General features: G+C 45.2%; 1 protein-coding gene across 1 annotated transcript in view; it reads right to left on the bottom strand.

The window, feature by feature from the left end:
• TRIO (trio Rho guanine nucleotide exchange factor) overlaps positions 1–20,382 on the bottom strand; it is a gene marked incomplete at both ends in the record, with an annotated part of 341,738 nt that overhangs the window by 96,996 nt on the left and 224,360 nt on the right. The window contains 10 exons of the mRNA XM_080704883.1: positions 1,782–1,883; positions 4,300–4,490; positions 6,004–6,115; positions 8,976–9,068; positions 10,832–10,921; positions 11,334–11,403; positions 13,600–13,709; positions 14,242–14,308; positions 15,052–15,167; positions 15,259–15,453. Of these exons, the coding sequence (XP_080561009.1) occupies positions 1,782–1,883; positions 4,300–4,490; positions 6,004–6,115; positions 8,976–9,068; positions 10,832–10,921; positions 11,334–11,403; positions 13,600–13,709; positions 14,242–14,308; positions 15,052–15,167; positions 15,259–15,453 (1,146 nt within the window). The remainder of the gene's footprint in view (positions 1–1,781; positions 1,884–4,299; positions 4,491–6,003; positions 6,116–8,975; positions 9,069–10,831; positions 10,922–11,333; positions 11,404–13,599; positions 13,710–14,241; positions 14,309–15,051; positions 15,168–15,258; positions 15,454–20,382) is intronic.

Genomic DNA, 20,382 nt, shown 5'->3' with positions numbered 1-20,382 from the left:
ATCTTCTCCGAAACATGCTGAAGACACTTATGGTCTTTCCAGACAGCTCAAAAAGACAAGTTCTATCTGCACTTTCTCAAACACAGAAGTAAGGGGGGAGCTTATAAAAGACACCCTCATATAGCCGGGGGCCGTGGTGCAGGCTAATTCCAGCATTTAGAAGCTGAGACAGTAGGATCACAGGTTCGAGGCCAACCTCAGCGATTTAGGGAGGCCATTAACAACTTAGCGAGACCCTGTTTCAAAATAAAAAAAAAAATAAAATAGGGCTGGGGTATAGTTCAGAGTAGGACGCCCTCGGGTCCGATTCCTAGCATCATCAACAAAAATAAGACACCTTTAAAGCTTTGCCATTACGAGGCTAGGTTAGTAATCATCAAAGTATAGCTCAAATACAAAGATATTTTCCTCTCCAAAAACCAAATACCCCAAAGTATCCTTTGTGTTTTTGAACTTTAGATAATAACAGCGTCAATCCAGGCATGGTAGCACACATCTGTAACTCAGTTCTTGAGAGGCTGAGAGGAACGATCACAGGTTCTAGGCCAGTCTCAGCAGCCTGCTGAGATCCTCAGTAACTTAGCGAGACCTCGTTTCAAAATTAAAAACTAAGCCAGGCGAGGTGGTGCACGCTTGGAATGCCAGTTCTTGGGAGGCTGAGATAGGAGGATTGTAGGTTCACGGCCAGCCTTGGCAACTTAGTGAGGATCTCAGCAAACTAGTGAGACCCTGTTTCCAAATAAATAAAAAAGTCCAGGGACGTAGCTTGGAGATAAAATACCCTCCCCACCCCCGTTCAATCCTGACTGCAACTACCACCTGGAAACCTTGTCTCTGAAATAGGATCCCCTTTTTTGCTTGGCCCCCAAACTAGAAAACAAAGACTGGAGGAGCTCATGAAGACGCCCAGCAATTGGCCATGACTTCCTGTCAAAGGCCTCACAAGCCAAAGGCCCTCCCCAAGGCACCGGGGCCTTTTGTCCTATGGAAACGCAGGCCAAATGCAGCCCGAATGGTGGGTCTGTATCCTGTTCCTCCCACACCGAGGCTTCCTGCATCTCTTGTAGAAACCACTAAATCTAAGACGAGAATAATAGGAGGGTTTTTTTTTTGTTGTTGTTGTTGTTTGTTTGTTTTTGTGATACCCGGGATAGAGCCTGGGGCATTCTACCTCTGAGCTACACCCCAGCCCTATGTTTTAGTGTCTTTTTTTTTTTTTTTTTTTTGTGGTACTGGGGTTCCTGGAAACCCTTCTCCGGGCTACGCTCCCAGACCTATTTTATATATTTTTTATTTGGAAACAGGGTCTCTTAAGCCAGCGCGGCTGGCATCGAACCAGTGTGATCCTCCTGTCTCCGCCTCCCAAGCTCGGGGATTACAAGGTGAGCCACCACGCCCGGCTAGTGTCTTATCTTTTGAGACAGGGTCTCACTGAGTTGCAAAGGGCCTCGCTAAGTAGCTGAGGCCGTCCTCCATCCTCTGGTCTCCGCCTCCTGAGTGCTAGGATTACAAGCGCGCACCACCATGCTGGGCTCAACAGGAAGAGTTTTCAAAGATCTTCCTTCACTTATTCTTTTAGGAGGCAAGCAGAAATATAACTTGAGTTATTTAATCACCAGAACACTAAACAGTATTTATTCCACGGTGTGCGTGTGTGTGCAGGTATGTGTTGGCCACCAATCCCAACAGAACAACCTAAAAAGGACAAATAAAATGAATGGAAACCTCCATGTTTCAACCAGAGCCCCACACATCACATCCCCAGCTCTAAACCAACGTACCTTAAGGACAATTTTATTATCTGAAGTTGGCGTCCTTCCCACCCACAGTGCAAATTTGCAAGGATCTCCTTCAACATGCTCCGTGACACCCAACTCTGAGGTCTGGATAAAAAAGAGGATCACATAATTAAATGACAGCAAAATTCTGGCAGGATACAGAACAGAGACAAAGAAAATTGTTTTTCTTACTTGTGGTCATGCCGGATTATAGCTACTTTCTTTGCACGAGTAGGTGATCTTACCCTCACCTTAGTTAACATGAGTTAATTCTGTTTTGGGCCCACACGTGATTGCTCTGCCTGCTCCGAGCACTTCTAGGGGAGAGGCCAAAACATCGCAATATGCGGAACATCAGAGGACGGCAACCCAAATATCCGATCGCCCTTCTATCCAGAAAATCAAGAGGTGACGACTTTCAACCTCATAAACAATAAAGTGAATCTTCTTTTGGTTCGAAAAGGGCTGCCACCATGAACTTTTGGGAGGCTGAGACGGGAGGATCGGGGATTTGTGGAGGACAGCCTCAGCTACTTAGTGAGGCCCTCCGCAACTTAGTTTCAAAATAAAGAATAAAAAAAAAAAAAATAGGGCAAAGAGTGCTGCTCAGAGATCAAATGCCCCAGGGTTCCATCCCCAGACCTGCAAAAAAACCCCCAAAAAAACAAAAACAACAACAACAATAACAACAAAAACCCGCAAATAAATGTATGGCTCTTTATAACAGGAAATACTGGTTCTTTAAAATAGCAAAATATCAGTTCTGTTAAAACTGTTAAACTGTTCCGTTAAAACAGTGTTTTAACAGTTCAGATACTTTCCAATTTCTTATCAATGGCATTAATTCTCACTTACTTCACCAGTACTCCTAAGGAGTAAGAAACAAAATCCCTGTGTGTGTGATATATGCAGAACATGAATCCATACGAATGGAGGTCAGCATCTCGAGTCCCCCGCCAAGGCCACGTTTACCCCCATGCCTTCTCCCTTCAGTAAAGGAAGTGATTCATAATCGCAAGCCCCTAAGGGGGCCTCTGACAGAGGCTTGGCTTTTAAAAGATAAATTAAGTGAAGATGTATCAGCTTTAAAAAAAAAAAAAAAGACTTGCTCAGTCTCTCAGGGCAGATTACAGCAAGCTAGTGAGATGACTGGGCAGCAATGCTGCGTTTTTCTCTTTCCACTCAGATGTGACCTAAAATGATGTAAGGGTGAGCTGTGATCTGTGATCCACAGGATACTCTCCAACAGGGTGTCAGCCAAAGGAATGGATGAAAACCCTTAGTCTGAAATGACGAATTCTAGGTTATTATTATGATTTCATACTACGGGGTGTACTTATTATATTTGGAAGTTTGATTGATTAATACATATAAATAGCATAAAAACATATAATGTATATGGTATCCAAGTTCCAAATCATCTCTATTTATGAGATATCTGTCATAAAGGAACCAAACGTGGTGGCATTTTCTATCTTTTTCAGATGGTGAGTCGTCCTCCCGGTCCTCCTCTCTGCAACTTTGCCCAGCAATTCTGCTGTCAGTCCTCTGAGAGATGGTACCCTGAGGGAGACAGCCATGCTGGGGACCTGGAGGATTCCCTGGCTCCGGGCCTTTCTGATGGCAGACATGTCATTTTATAGAGGCAGGCCAGGCTGGCTCGTGCCGTGCAGGAACTAAACAGCACCAGGCGTGTTTCTGTACACCAGTAGGTCAAAGGTGAAAGTGCAACCCCTGATCTGCCAAGTACCACAGGGTCTGTCTGTACTCAGGCTTATTTTCTCTAATAATGATATTTTGCCAATATAAATAACTGATATTTTGCTATTATAAAGAACCAGTAATTTTTATTATAAAGAGCCATACATTTATATGTGCTTTTTTTTTTTTTTTGCGGGTCTGGGGATGGAACCCTGGGGCATTTGATCTCTGAGCAATACTCTTTGCCCTATTTTTTTTTTTTATTCTTTATTTTGAAACTAAATTGCGGAGGGCCTCACTAAGTAGCTGAGGCTGTCCTCCACAAATCCCCGATTCTCCGGTCTCAGCCTCCCAAATGCAGGATTATAAGCGTGCACCACCATGCCCGGCTCTGTGCATTTATTTTTAAAACCTTATTTTTAGTGAAAAACAAACCTCACCATTACTCATCTAGTGAGCAGCCCAGTATGCGTGGTTGAATATATTCCAATGCTTGTGGATAAGAGTTCATCGTAATGACGTGAGCGCTCACTGGATGAACACAGGAGATCGGCAGTTTAAATGTGCCCATCTATTTTCTTATCCTGCAGTTAGACGCTACAGGATTTAAGAGCAAGTTTTCCGCGCGTGAATCTCCAGTGCGCCCTCTAGTGGCCTCGGGGGCAGCAGAGACTGTCACTGAAGAAATCAATTCTGACTCAACATTTTCAGATAGTTTGGAAGGTTAAACTGAAGGCAAGAAACGGTCATTTTTCTCCACCCGCAAAAAGGTCGCAATGATGTTATCTGCATATTCATAATTCTGAATGTCTGTACTTACAAACAGTTTGCTTTTGTAAAGGTACTTGCTTCTCCCGCTGGAATCTTTCACTTCTTTACTAAATACTAAAGACATTTCAAAAAGGAAGAGATGTCTTTCCCGACCCTTTCGAATTAAGGTCTTTGGGTCCCACACTTGGAAGGACTCCTGCAGGATGAGTTCTCCCTGAGACTCAATGTTTTCATCGAATCCTACAACATGAAAAAGAGTAGGCAAATCAATTTTAAAAAATGATGCACAGGACAGCATTATTACTAGTTCAACACATCTGCAACGTGCCGGTCAGTTAAACCTCAGATTCCACTTCCCATTTGACTCCCTGACTCCAGAATCTGCATTGGTGACCTACCAAGGTTAATTCTTCCTTAACCACCACTGCATATATTTTCTCATGTTGAAAAAAAAAACAACCCAAATTCAAGGATTTCTCATAGCTTTCCCTTTTCAGTCCTGTCCCCTCTGGCTGGCACTCACACCGCTTGGGAGCTGGTGTAACTCCCTACCTTCCCCGTCACTCGCAGCCCTCCTCCATGGAACCGTCCACCCAGAATGCAGAATGGCTTCCCCGCTGCCCGCCTTCCAGCCTCCATCTGAATCCCTTTGCTTTCCAAGCCAAACACCCTCCCCAGACACTGCTCTAGTGCCCGCCCCTCCCCGTGGCCCTGTCTGATCTTCCCTCTTGAGGGTATCCTCTGCCCCCCCTCCTTAGCCTGGAGCCCCCCCACCCCCCACGAGGCAGCCTTACCCCGGCTGTGCACTGGTCTTCATTGTAGACGTGGCCACCAAGGACTTAATAAAGTCCTAGCCGGGGCAGAGGCTCCTCATTGCCACCCATGTCTACTCTCCTCCAAAGCAGAAGCTCCCTCTAGGGCCCTTCTAGATAAGAACTCCATTTGCAGCCTCCTTTGCCTTCAGGCACCCGCTGTTCTGGACAAGTGAGAAGGGCAATGTGTACAACTGGGAGTCTCGGCCTATCTAAGGATTTCCTGTCCTCTGTCCCCAGTTCCCCCTCAAGGGGATGCTAATGTGGTCCTGAAACTTCCTGGACCCGGCCAGCGTCTAGGAAGGAGATGTATGAGCTGGAAGACAGCCCGAGGCCTTGAGGAGATCACAAAGAGCTGCCCAACAAGCTTCACATTTGACCTTGGAGGAAAGCAAAAGTTGGTCTTGTCTGGCCTCTACTATACCAGGTCTACCTAGGATCCACGTGATATCACTGTTCAGTGTTACTAATGAAATACTCCAGTGAAAACATTTGATTATTTCTTACAAATAAGTTCTGGGTAACCTGATAAAAACTAAGCAATCCAACCCAGAAACGGCTTTATAAAACAGAAGCGTCTGTGGAAACTGTAACTGCTATAATAATTTCTAAACATACTTAGGCACCTAATTTTCCCTTACCATGGAATATTCCAAATTTAACTGCATTAGCAGGTATCTGGTCCCCACTATGTTCGAGGATCTGGCAATGGGTATAAAGATGGGAAAGCGCGAGCTCTTTTCAGTTCTGTAATCCTGGGGGGGCTCAATCTATCCAGCCATCATTTACTCCTTTGTTAGCAAAAACCCGAGGTAAGTGGCACAGAGTGTGGCCGGAGGTCAGAGTGTGGAGTGGCTGCTTCCCATTGAAGGGAGCCAGAACTCCATCTGCCGACACTGGCCGTGGAGATGTGCGGATGCCCACGGCAACGCGCCCATTACCTTCCAGCATGCTGAGGTGCATGGCGTCGTTGGCTCGCTTCGGCACGCTGAGCATCACCTCGAGGCCATCTTTAATCTCCCCCTTCCCTTCCTCACAGCAGGTGAGCAGCTCCTGGAGAAGACCAATATCATGAGCCAGGGAAGGACTGGAAAATGCTCCACTGAAGGCATCTATGAAAACTGGTTTTCAAGATAAAAGTGTCCTGTGGTCCACTGGGCATAAAATCTCAGCAAAAGTAAATGACTAGGCCAGGCGTGGTAGCACACGCTTTTAATCTCAGTGCTTGGGAGGCTGAGACAAGAGGATCGATCGCACAGGTTCGAAGCCAGCCTCAGCTACTTAGTGAGGCGCTCAGTAACTTAGTGAGACCCTGTTTCCAAAAAAAGTATAAAATAGGTCTGCGAGTATAGCCCAGAGGTAGAAAAGCTCCTGGGTTCCACTCCCAGTAACACACACACAGTGAATGACTTTATTCAATGGAAGGCAGGGTGCATCCTGCTCAAGTCAGGACATCAGAGTAAGCAGGATGTGGTCACTGATCAGGATGAAATTAATACACTTGTCCATCCATCGCCTCACAGATGGTAAGTAAAGATACGTAAAGAGAAGAGGAACACATCAGCTACTGGCTACAGCTGGAGTGCAGGAGTCATGCTGCCCACACGATCCACATGATCGTGAATCTGGTGCCACTAAGGCAATGCCCATCTAGTTAGCCCGAGCCCTGAAGCAAGAAAAGGCACACCCGTGAGCACGGAGCGCCGCCATCAACAGCCTTCCCTCGCGGTGGCTGGGAGTGCTCCAATGGGCAAATGACAAGCCCCTGGAGAAACAGATGTGTGCAATTACATTTCAGGAGAACTTAGAGGAGCATCTGTTCCTGGGTGAACGGTGGCAGACAGAGCGGACCACATTCTGGTGGGCTGAGATATGTCTTACTGGGACCTTAACGGCTATGATCAGTCACTAATGGCACTCGCAGGCTTTTGTGTCCTGGTAATCCACAGGAAAGGGACAGGACGCTATGGCCTCCTGGCCGGTTTAGGGCAACTCAGTTGCCTGACAAACACCTTTACTCATGACCAGATGGTGTCTGTCTGATTCTAAGCAGCTCGGCAAAAACTGCTATAAAAATGCGATGCGCTGAGAATACCACGAGGACAGAAAACCTTCTATGCTGGGCTGACACGGCTGATTATAGTTTCCCTGAAGAACCTCTGGGAGAATGAGGTGAGGTTTAGAAAATGAAGTGCCAGCTTAGCAGAACCACAGGTTAAAAAAAAAATCCTTAAATCTTGAGGACACCAAGGGGCAAACTTCCTTCACAGAATTAGAAAGCACAGCAACTACATATTTCTGCACTGATCAAACCACTTAATGAGACCTGAATATAAAAGTTCAGGAGAGGGGCTGGATAAAGAGCTCAGTTGCAGAGGATGTGCCTAGCATCTGCAAGGCTCTGGGTTCAATTTCCAAAACCACAAAAGAGAAAAAAGCTACAATAAAACTTTTCCATTAGAAAAGCCCCATGAAAGTATCATTTACACAAAAGAATACAGTCACTTCTTACTATTTTTTTTTTTTTTTTTGCAGTACTGGGGATGGAACCCAGGCGCATTCTACCTCCGAGCTACACCCCCAGCCCTATTTTTTATTCTTTATTTTGAAACAGGGTCTCACTGAGTTGCAGAGGACCTCACTAAGCAGCTGAGGCTGGCCGTGAACTGAGATCCTCCTGGCTCAACCTCCCAAGTGCTGGGATTACAAGTGTGTGCCACCACGCCCACCTACTTCTTACTATTCTTAGATTTTTCTTAACAATAACAAAAAAAGAGTAAAGAGTTCCAGGCATCTATAATTCCATCTTATAGAAATTTTAATATCTAAAAAATCTCACCGGCTGGGCGTGGTGGCGCATGCTTGTAATCCCCGCGCTTGGGAGGCAGAGGCAGGAGGATCGCGCAGGTTCAAAGCCAGCCGCGCGTGCTGGCTTAGGAGACCCTGTTTCCAAATAAAAATGTAAAAATAGGTCTGGGAGTGTAGCCCGGAGGTAGAAGGGCTTCCAGGAACCCCAGTACCACCAAAAAAAAAAAAAAAAAAAAAAAAAATTCACCGTAACTCCTATTATAACACCCAGGCATAGGATGATCATCAGGTGCTATTACTAGGGTTTGTTCCTACATTCTAATGCTTAATAAAATCCAAGAGCCAAATGGTATGGTTGATATCACCAGACATTCATCATACATTAATTTTACGTAGTCAAGAAAATGTATGTGGCTGACATACGCATTTTGTGACAACTCTTATTATGAATTCTAGCTTTTTCTGGCTTTTGTATTGTTGAATCTCATCATTATTAGATTTCTGCACGTATGACTCTGCTGATAATCCTCCACGACCAAGAAAAAGCAGATGTCAGCTTGACTCAAACTCCTGGGCTGGAATGAGCGTGTTCCATAAGGCGATGAAGGACAGAGAGGGCTCTTCATGGACTCAGAGGGAAACCTGGGCCTAAGCAAGGCGTGGGTTCAAAGCCCAGCCCAGGCAGCGGGGACCAGTGATGATTCTGGGCACCATATGAGCCTCGCTGGCTAGTCTCCCCTGGCCAGACCAGCACTGCTGTAGACTAGCAAAGGAAGCTACACAGCACAGGGCCTGGGCCACGCGAGCAGCTGTAACTGGGACTTAAGGGGACCAAAGGGCCCAGAACTGACAGCTGTGCCTTCATATTTCATCCTGTGTTAGAGACAAGGGTCATTCAGTTCAGATGCACCATCAAGGAACAGCCATTACTTAATCGTTGCCATGAGAAATTAGGCAGAATAAGAAATGACCAGGAAAGAAACACATTAACCTGCAAAGAGTTATTTCAAAAAATTCAGAGAAATATATACAAACATAGAAAACAATGTCACATAGAAACAAATGACTTGGGAAACTCTGCAGGCGGAAGACGCTTCATACATACTTTTAAAAGGAGCTGATATTTTGTTATTCGCTGAACGGGTTTAATAAGGTAGGAAGAGATAGAGTTGGCCAATCCGTGCCGCTGCTGTATCTCCTGTATTTAAAGACACAAAGTCGAACCACGTCATAGGACTGCACTGGGAACACACGGTGATGACATCGCATTCATCCTCTAAATTCTTGACAAGTGTTTAATTCCGCTGAAATAATAGAGTTTCCTTTTCTTAAAAGGCTGCTAGAATAATAACTAAATCTTTGCTTCTCAAACTTTGCTTTGGACAGGAGGAGAGGGAAGCGGGGTAAGAGGCAAAGGAGGAAGCAGCCTATGGGCCCGTGGCAGCACATGTAACAGCAGGATCCTCACTGTGCCCCGCATCTCATCCACACACCGGCTGCTGGCCCTGTGGCTTCTGCGCGGGGAGGACGGGGAGCCTGCCCACGCTGTTTACAGCATTCCAGGCCGAGTAACAACAGAGAAAGCTAGCTGAGGCCAATACGATGCCCTGGAGAACAGAGGAAGTTAGCCCTGGGAAGCCTCTTTAAAAAATAAAGCATCCCCAGAGTGGGTATCGAAGGCAGGTACCTTGTAGTCTCTCAGACAAGCATTAGTTCTTTTATTCTTAAAGATGTGCTTTAGGATGCAAGAGTTTTTGTTTTGTTTTCTTTTGTTTTTTGTGGCACTGGGGATGGAACCCAGGAGCATTCTACCTCCGAGCTACACCCACAGGCCTATTTTTTATTCTTTATTTTGAAACAGGGTCTCACTGTGTTGCAAAGGGCCTCACTAAATAGTAGCTGAGGCTGGCCGTCAACCTCTATCCTCCTGTCTCGGCCTCCAGAATGCTGGGATTACAAGTGTGTGCCACCACGCCCGGCGAGGATGCGAGAGTTTTGTAGCCTGGCTTTGACTCCAGACTTTAAATGGGCCACATGTTCTTACCACATGGGCCTTAAATAATTCCAAGTCTGCACACTGCCACAGAGCCAGGCTTCATCTACGGCAAAGATGTGGGGTCAAGCAAGACATGAAACAGAAACGGCGGCATTAGGCTGGGAGTAGGCTCCATATTTAAAGGAAGTGATGTGTCATTACTACTCCACAAGAATGCCACTAGACCAGGGCCATCTACAGGTGGGCTTCATCTCAAAGACAGAAACTAGAGTTCATTCTAATTTCACCGACTTTCATGTAAACAACGATCATGCTTGTCCATGCACAAGTGTACAGACAGAAAACAAGTACAGCATCCTCACGGCTTTATGCACCAAAGCACACAGTCCACTCAAAACTACCTATCGCCAACAAAATGGATCTGGCACATATTTGACTAAGTTCTAAAAACCCAGAAAGCATTTCGTATATAACGTCATAAGGTTCCCCCCATTCCTTTCTCTACAGATAGTCTCTCTGCAATCTTTTTCCAAAAAACAGGTGGCCTGTGTCTACCTTTACTCAATGAGAACATAATTAATGACATTTTTATTGATTCTAGTTGCTACACTGTTAAAATTTTACTGGATATCACTTTGAGAAATTTATGTCAAAATAAAACAAATTCAATATATCAAATAAATTAAATCAAGACAGGAAAAGATCAAACTGTTGTTCAAACTGTTGATCTGGGCCATGTGAGCAGCTGCAAATGGGACTTAAGAGTTACCGAGGGGCCCAGAACTGACAACTGCACCTTCGTATTTCATCTTGTGTTAGAGACAAGGGTCATTCAGTTCAGATGCACCATCAAGAAACAGCCATTACTTAATCCTTGCAATGAGAAATTATTGGTAACGCTGCATTTTATATGTACTAAATACAATTTGGAAAATTTCCCAGCTTTTTAGTCATGTATTACTTACATCAAAGTAGGACCCTGCATGTTCCAGTATCAGCTGAGTAGAATCGGGCTTGTTTTTGCAATAGGTGACATACATCTGAAACTTGTCTGCCTATAGAAAACAAGTTAGAATATCTTATTCAAATCTCAACAAGTCACAGTACGATAACCTTCTACACAGGAAAGAAGTATTGTGGATAAAGGAAATTCAACCTCAAATAAGAGAAACTTTGTTTTTAAAAAAGGCTATTTAAATAAGATACCTCCTGCAGACACCACACATCACAGAAGCTTCCCCTACCCTGGCAGGTCAGGGCTGGGCACCTGGCCTCTCTTACCACAGCGGTAGCTTTTAGCTTCACTGTATACTAACAGCTAGTTGGAGAGCGTATTTCTTTGCAGTGACATCTACTTCTCTGTAGGTACATATCAGCTGAAGACTTAAATGAAATAAACAGCCTCCCTTCTAACTTCCTTCAGGCCCACCATGTAACTGACAGGACAAGGAGCTGAAGTTTTATTACCCAGGTGACAAAGCAATGTCCAACATCCTCTGGCAGCTGCTCATATTTTTCCAGTTCCTTCAGGAAGATGCTGCAGAGAGCAAAAAGAGTATTGTATTATGAAGGCGTCTTAAAACATTTAGCTAGTAAGAAATGGAAAACTTGAGCCAGGCGTGGCAGTGCATGCTTGTAATCTCCTGAGACAGGAGAGTGCAGGTTTGAGGACAGTCTCAGCAAATAGACTTTCATCAACCTAGCAAGATCCTGTTTCAAAATAAATATAAAATAGGGCTGGAGAATGTAGCTCAGAGGTCTAATGTCCCTGGGCTCAATTCTCTAGTGACACACACACACACACGAAATGAAAAATCTGTTCTCTTTGATTTTAAAAATTACCAAAATCTGTAGTTTTGAACCATGGTATATAACTAACTTTCAAGTAGTTAACCAGTTTCTGAAATAAATGTAACCTAGTAGCTTACTTCTGGGGAAATGCTAGCATTTGGTAGCTAAGGACATGATTTAGGGAGATAAATTCAACTAGAAGAGCCCACTGGCATTTCATGCCTTCTGCTGGAAGGCCACGAGCAGGGTGAGCAGGCCCAACAGCTCTGGCCCAGCATCATCTTACCATCGGCCACTGGGCTGCATAGCTTGCCCTAAAGGTATGCTGCTACTCGTTTTTTAAATCCTGAAAATAAAATCATATAAATTTTGAGGTTTTTTTTCCTTCTAATTCTATGTAGAATGTCACTGCAATTTTAATGAGGACTGTATACAATCTGTAAGTCACTTTGGGAAGTATAGACATTTTAAAAGAATCAATTCTTCAAATCCATGAACATGGGATATCTCTTCATTTCTTTGTATCTTCTTTGATTTCTTTTGTCATTAATTTGTAGCTTCACTGTGGAGATCTTTCACCTCTTTGGTTAAGTTTATCCCTAGCTATTTTTTTTGTAGCTATTTAAATGTGATTTAGCCTTTAAAAAATGAAATTTTGTCATTTGTGACAACCTAGATTAACCTAGAGAATACTACCTTAAGTGAAATAAGTCAGGTACAGAAACTAGATAAACTCACTCATAAGTGAAATCTAAACCAATGATCTCAGAAATTGAGAGAAAAATGTGGTTACAGAGGCCAGGAGAGGCAGGTGGAAGAGAGAGTACATATGGTGTCACTGCTTAATATAAAGGATAAGTTCTTGTGTTCTATGGAATGGCCGGGTGAACATAATTAACACTAATGCATCATATATTTCAACATAGCTAGAACGGAGGTGTTTAAATATACTCACCATAAAGGATAAACTTGTGTGTGTGTGTGTGTGTGTGGTACTGGGGATGGAACCCAGGGGCATTCTACCTCCAGGCTACACTCCCATACCTATTTTATATATATATTTTTGGGAAACAGGATCTCACTCAGTTGCTGAGAGCCTCACTAAGTAGCTGAGGCTGGCTTCGAACCTGTGACCCTCCAAAGGATAAACATATAAGATGATGAATATGCCAAATACTTTGAGTTGATCACTACCTATGTGTGCATTAGTAAAAATATTACATTGTTAGGCCGGGTGTGGTGGCGCACGCTTGTAATCCCCGCGCATGGGAGACAGGAGGATCGCACAGGTTTGAAGCCAGCCTCAGCTACTTAGTGAGGCTTTCAGCAACATAGTGAGACCCTGTTTCCAAATAAAGTATAAAATAGGTCTGGGAGTATAGCTCAGAGGTAGAAAGCCTCTGGGTTCCACCCCAGTACCACAAAAAAATTACAATGTATCTCAAAAATATGTACAGATGTTTTATTCAAATCAAAAACCTTTACTAAATAAATAAATAAATAAAATTATGTGCTTCCTGTGGCCAATGAAGAGTGCAATTTATTTTAGTCAGGCTAACTAATCCTTCTTAAGTTCCTCCTTCCCTGATAATCATAAAAGACCAAACAACATCAGCCTGGAGCCCCATGGAGTGTTCTCTACTCCTTTACCACAAAGAAGTAACTTGATAGAAATTAGGGTTTAAAATTAGGGTACAAAAACATTTCAGTTTTCCAAATCAGAATCCTGCAAGAATTAGGTACAACCATAAAGTTGAGTCTGTTTATTAAGAGTCCCCCAAAAGTTATTCTTTTTGGAAAAAGGCTGACAGACTTTACTCACATCTCAACAAAAATCACAGAAACCTACTTAGGGCACTTACGAACTTAATTGTTGTGAGAAACCTTGTCACCATATCTAGAGTTCAGGAAAAAACCATTTCCAAAGGATAAAGCCACTCACTTATTATGAAACTCATAGATTTCCTGCATGTTTCCGAAGATAATAAGCTCTTTGTTTACAATGCCAGGTGGGATCTCTTCTACTCCGCTGGTCATTTCCCACAGGTAGGTCTGGCCAGGAAGGAAACAGAGGGATTACACAAAGTCAACACCAAACTCGCAAGAAACAACCATTCTTGACACCTATCAATATATACTCAGGGTGAATGCACACATGAGAGCATGTCTGGAGGAGGAAACCTTTCATTTACAAAAGACCTCCCACTGCTAGGAAAACTTGAGAAGACTTCTTGTTCTCTTCAGCTCTAAAACTGAGCTTCAAATTTTGGAATTAACTTATCCCATAAAGTACACCAAGCACGCACGGTACTACTACTGTCAGTCGCCATCATAATTAGTAGGCACATTTCTCTGAAGCTGCTGTAAAATTCTGTGCACACAGCATGCCAGGCAGGCTGTCATGTGATGGGCAGATGAGCGGGTTAGTGCTCTGTCATCTCTGTAACGGGAGCATGCCTGGAACTTCACAGAAGAGCAGACACGCGGACACAAAAGCCGTGACTGTTCTAGGAGCCGCCGCAGGTAGGAATAAAACAGCCAGGCTCAGCTCGATCCACACAAACAAGCAAAAAAACTTACTTACATCCATACACTCCCGCAGGTCTCTTACATAAGCCTTTTCAGTTTGAATTAGCTCCGCCATTATGAACCTTCAACAGAGTGAAGACAGCGAATGCTTTAGTCCACGGTCGGGAAGCATGCCTACTTAACTATCTACTTTTATGAAGGGTATGAAATGAGGAGGTTCTAAATGCATTCAAGCCTAAAGTTATGGTTTGGGGGAAGTAGATCAAGAATAGAACAATAGTATCCAGCCACTAGTTCAAATAGAACGAAAGGATTTTTGAAAACATTTTATTAAGGTCCCCACAGACCAGGTTTCTCACGTCAGCACACTGGCCTGGCCCCGCTAGCTCTGCAGAACTGGGGGTTGTTCAGCATTCCCTGGTTTCCACCCGTGGGATGCCACTGCCTTCTCCCTCCCCTACCCACTTTGCAAGAACCAAAATCTCTCCTCACACTGCCCAGTGTCTCTGGGAGACAAAAATGCCACGCACAGAAATCTTTTGTCCTGTTCAACGTATAAACAGCTTACTTTCTGGCAGCTTTCGAACACCTCCATTTGTGTTATTAGTTTTCGCTGCTATTAATGACGAGCAATTTGTGAACCGCATAGGAAAGATGGGCAGCGTGACAAGAACAACAAGATCCGGTGCCTGGACCAGGCGGCGAGGGGACAGCAGGCGGAGCCGAGTCTGCGCTACGAAAACTAAGTCTCGGAGCCGCAAGGAGCCCCGGGCTCGCCACCGCGAAGCACACCGCGGCGGCTGTGCGAAACATGCTTCCTCTGCTTCCCCAGGGAATCCCCGGGGGCTCTCAAAGACTGGCTTACTCTTTCCTGCGGGCAGACTTCCGTTTCTCTTCATTGAGTTCATGAGCGGCGTCACGAAGCTTCACCTCTGACCCAGGGATGCTGGCTGGGATGATATCAAGCTGGAGACTTTTACTCTGTGGAACGAGAGGCAAGAAAGCCCGTTAATTAAATCAGCAGAGAGAACACTGAGCAGAAGAGAAGGGCTTGTGTAGAGCAGCAATTCACCGATTTGTTGGAATCCGAGGAGATCCCCAGGGCTTTCTCCAAAGAGGCCCTGTACTTCTCCATCCGCAGAGAGAAGTCTCGGTACCTCTTATCTACTGCAGTGACACATTTTTTTATCTCCGCCGCATGGGCATGCCCCTTTTCACAAAAGCCATCGGCCAGCTGTATCAATAGCTTCACTCTCTCTTTGGTTTGCTGCAAAAAACAACAGGGAAGTATTGTGAAGCGAATGAACTCAACTGCCAGAAGCTGAAATACCCGGCAGTGGGCACGGCGCCCCCAGGCTGCCAGGGGAAGACGGCTCGGGCAGGGGCTGAGAACGAAGCCGGGGTCCGTCCAGCCGTCTTTCCTCGGCTCTTCCGCAATGACTGGCATTTTAATAACCCCAAAGAAGGAACCTTAGACGACCTGCCGACAGCGTCTACACCTGGGAGGTGGGCAGGACAACTCTGTAGAATGAATGAATGTTCACTCAGAGGTTCTCTGGACACTGTGCAGACTTGTTGCAAAGGAGCTGTACAAACAAAGGCGGCTGGCTGCTTCACATGTGTCTAGTCAACGGGCCCACTTAGACCCACGGCTCTGAGGACAAGTAGCCAAATACTTATCATGCTACTGTCTGTGTCTGTCTGTCTGTCTATGTGTCTGCACTGCGGATCGAACTCAGGGGCACTCTACCATTGAACTACGTCCCCAGCTCAATGGGCCCACTTAGACCCATAGCTCTTTAAATAAAAATAGCGAAATACTTTTCTCATTTTCTCTCTGTCTCTGTCTATACTGGGGATTGACCTCAAGGGCACTCAACCATTGAGCTATACCCCCAGCTCTTTTTATTTATTTTTTTTTATTTTGAGATAGAATCTTGCTAAATTGCCCAGGCTGGCACTGAACTCATGATCCTCCTACCTCAGACTCCTGAGTTGCCAGATTACAGAGGAAGAGTTTTGTCTGTTTCTCTAACTAGAATGTATAGTTCGTGAATCCAGTACTTAGTATTTCATGGTGCACAGTAAGGGCTCAGTAAATAATTGAGAGAAAGAACAGTGGAGCTGGGTGTGGTCGCACATACCTGTAATCCCAGTACTTGGGAGGCTGAGACAGGAGGATCACGGGCTTGAGGCCGGCCTCAGCAAATCAGTGAGACCCTGTTTCGAAATAAAAAATAAAAGGGCTGGGGTTGTAGTTCAGAGGTATTGGGTTCAAGCCCCACTCAAAAACAAAACAAGAAACAAACAACAAAAACAACACCACCACCAGTTAAAGTAAATCTGCTAATCCATGGACACTTTTCATCTCTGCATATTTTTAGTTAGTATTTAACAACACATGGAGGGGACTCGAGTTTCCAAAGGTAAAACAGGGTACAACTGAAAACTCTTCCCGCCCCACACTCACCCCCGATGCCACCAGCCTGTGATCAGAGACGTCACATACACGGACCAGGGGCAAGTGCGCTCTGCCTGTACCAGACACGAGCTTTCCTCGCTCGTGTTTTACATGAATGCTCGCAGTCAGTCAACACTGCTCTATACCTGACATTTTCCACATAACCAATCTGGGTCAGCCTTCCGTATCAGAGCAGAGGTAGCCTTCTGCCCTGGGCCCACAGCTGTGTGGGCTTGTATGATGTCTGGTAGTTAGAACTTTCAAGTTGTCGACATCTCCTTTCACGGCAAAAATGCAAGAAGGAGCCCTCTTCCCACGTGGTTTGGGGTGAGTGAGCACTCACGGCTGAAACACACGCTCTGACTGTGGAACTGGGGCCATGGTAAGCGCGGGCGTGGTGCTGAGGCGCAGGGACAGCGCCCCGCGACACACGGCCCCGTGTTGACGGTGCGCAGCCCAGCTTTCTGACGTTCGCCCATCTACTGGTGAAAACAGAACTCAGTGTGGCTTTGATTGCTATTTTTCTTATTTTAAGAAAAATGGAAACCATGTATCTAAAAGCTACTGATAATTCTTTTCCTGCCTTTCAACGTAAAACGTTATAAAGATGTCATTATTATCTTATTTGTTAGACTAGAGATTGTTATGAAAGCAGGTTTTTCCTTACAAAGGTCATAAATACTACAACTGACAACCTCTTGTGTAAATATAATCTTGATTTGCTTTCTGTCCTTGGGCTTTATGGTGGACTGTCCTTTTAGAAATTTTAAAGTTTTCTGTGTAGGTGAATTTATCGGTCTTTCCTTTAATGAGTTTCAATTTTGTGTCGTTTAGACAAACTTTCCCACAGAGGGCGAGCTGTCTCAAACGCTCATCTTTGGGCCTTCTTCTTAGACAGTCTACATTCCTGTTTGGGATGGGGACAGAATTCTGCTGTTAGATGAGCACCCAGGGCCTAGATGGTGTTTCCTTGACAACTGGGGAGATCGCTGCATTGAGAGTGACAAGGAAATAGGGCAGGGTCTTGGTAAGATCGCGATGAAAATTTTATCTGGTCTTACACGCTTTACACGATTAAAACTAAAAATATTTTAATACTAATTATTGTAACAACTGAACCCTAAGACTTTCCTGTCAGAGAAAAGTAGTATCAATAGAACAAAAGAAAGGCTTCTTAGAAGACACTAAGACATGACAGGTACAAGTAAAGGGAAGGGCCGATGTATCCAGGAAAATCAAGTGACACCACCAACGAGCTCTGAGATTCGGAGAGGCGGCAAGGAGCCAGCGGGAATGCGCCGTGGCCAGCCAGTGAGGAGTGCGCTTCCAAAGGCTCAGGCTCCTCCTGGCACGACTCATTCAACATCCCCCCAAAAAGCAATAGCTCCACGCATATGAGAAATGGAAAGGTCACAGATCACCTCCAATTTTAGACATTCCTACAAAATACAAGAATAACAATATACCCACTAGTGCTTAAACTTCTATTAGCCACACCTCCAACTCGAGGAAAGGACCATTCGGGATTAAGGGGAAAGAAAAGTACTTTCACACACACTCCACTGGCAAAATACGACCTGTTGCTCGACTCCACACACACAGTCCATCCTGCTCCACGCCCGGGGAGATCCGGGTCACGACACGCAGCAAAGCGCAAAACTTAAACCCACCGCTGGCTGCGCTATTAGGCATTCTCTCAAAACCTCTATAATCAAAGGATATTCGAAGAAGCGAGCTTATAGCGCACGCCACAACTATGATTTTATACCTACTGCTAACAAAATGGGAAGCGTACAGACAACATGTGGTACATATGAGGAAGGAAGAGCTGCATCCCCACCTGCGGACCCAGGACAGGCCGGCTCTCCTGAGCGCTCCTGGCTCCGCACAGCCCCGGGAGCGGCCATCGTTCCCGGCTTCCAGGAGTCCCTCTCTCCAAGCCTCCCCGAGTGTGGGGAGCGGCCTCTCTGCAGCCCTCCTGGACTGTGGCCCTACAGAACAGGGGCCAGGGCTTCCCAGAGCCCAGTCCCCTCACAGCCAAGGGAAATAAACTTCCAGCTTGGGAGACTGGGAGCTGAGGACAGCTAAGAATAGCAGGAGGAGCCAGAAAGAGTTACAGAGAGCAGAGACACCACAAATAAATAATACAAAGTATCTGCTGTCACTCCAGGGACTTGTAAATTCCTCTCTGATATGTCTACAGAGCCTGATTAAGAGCCACAAGAGATAATCATTCTTGTCACTTTGCAGGAACACTTCTTTTTAACCCAAAGAAATTATTTCGCTTCGTCATTTATTTTCCACTTTTATATCTGAAATAATTGTTAGCTTCTTCTAATAACTCAGGCCTATCATTGAAACTAAAGGCACTTCTGAGAAGATGTATTAAAAAAACGTTGAGGAACAAAACAAAAACACTAGGGGTTGAGAAGCCAACACTAAGACTCTAAAAACCTCTCAAGGTACAATCGGCCACTGCTGGCAGACGTCTGGGGAGAGCACATGTCCGTGCGTGGATTCTTAGGTATTTTCCTAAAAGTTCACATGTATTCACACGTCCTGGATATGCCAAAAAGATGTACTGTATCTAATCAAACACTTAATTCTATTTTGATTTTTAGAGGAAGAGTGGAAATGCCTTCAGTCTCATACACCCAAGAGAAAACCACCCATAAACTCTGCCAACCGTAAGACACAGTCCGCTTCTGGACAGAGGGTGAGCGATACCACCGCGACCCTTCCCACCGCCTGCAGACAAGGCAGGAAAACGCCCACAGACACATGGAGGCAAGTGCTCACACCAGGAGTGTTTCATGAAAACAGCAAATCCTCAGAAATACCTCGAAGGATGGAAACCAGCAAAGCAATGCACGCCTGTCTACACTCACAGCCACACAACTCACCAGTGCCAAACCACGGGACAGCCAAGACGTCCATCAACAATGGGTTACAAAACTGTGGGGTACGTACGTACACAATGGAATTTTACTCAGCCATAAAGAAGAACAAAATTATGTTGTCTGGGGGGAAATGGATGGAACTGGAGAATGTTAGGCTAAGTGAGATCAGTTGGACACAAAAAGAAAGAAATCGGTTCCTAATAGGCCGATGCTGGGGAGAAAAAGGGTCAAAGGAGGAGCTCTAGGCGAAGGAGGAGGAACTACAGATGAGCAAACAAGGCGACCTAAGTGAAGGGTGGGAGGGAGAGGGAGCCTCCCTAATGCCATGACGTACTTTAACAAACATCAAAGCCAGTCACTAAGCCGCACAGGAGGAGGGAGGGGCGGGAATGGGGCGGGCGCTGAGGAAGGGCTGAGTGTTTTGCGCACATACGCTTCCACCATCTTGAACCCCATTAAGATCTACGACTACAATGCACCAATAAAAATTTAAAAATAAAAATTCATATAATATGTAAAAAAAGAAGATACGTAAAAATAAAGAGAGAAAAAAAAGGAAAGGAATAGCGACAAAGATACAGACGAAAATGAGGAGAGAGATGGAGGATTCACAGAAACCAGAAGACAAAAGGATGGGCGCGGGGTAGGGCGACGGGAGGACGACTGAGGACCAGCGGGAGGACTAAGAAGCAGCACTGACGAAGGCCACGGAGCCCGCCTGGCGCATCCTGTTTCCCCGACTTCATAAGGTTTTTCTAAAGGACACCTTTGAGACAGACCCCATCTGCCTGGAGCCGCCCATTCCAGGTTATTCTGGGAGGAGCCGGGCAGAGTC

This window comes from Muscardinus avellanarius, assembly GCF_963383645.1.
Source record: "Muscardinus avellanarius genome assembly, chromosome: 1".
Taxonomy (NCBI): domain Eukaryota; kingdom Metazoa; phylum Chordata; class Mammalia; order Rodentia; family Gliridae; genus Muscardinus; species Muscardinus avellanarius.
This window is presented reverse-complemented; position numbering and strand designations above follow the sequence as displayed.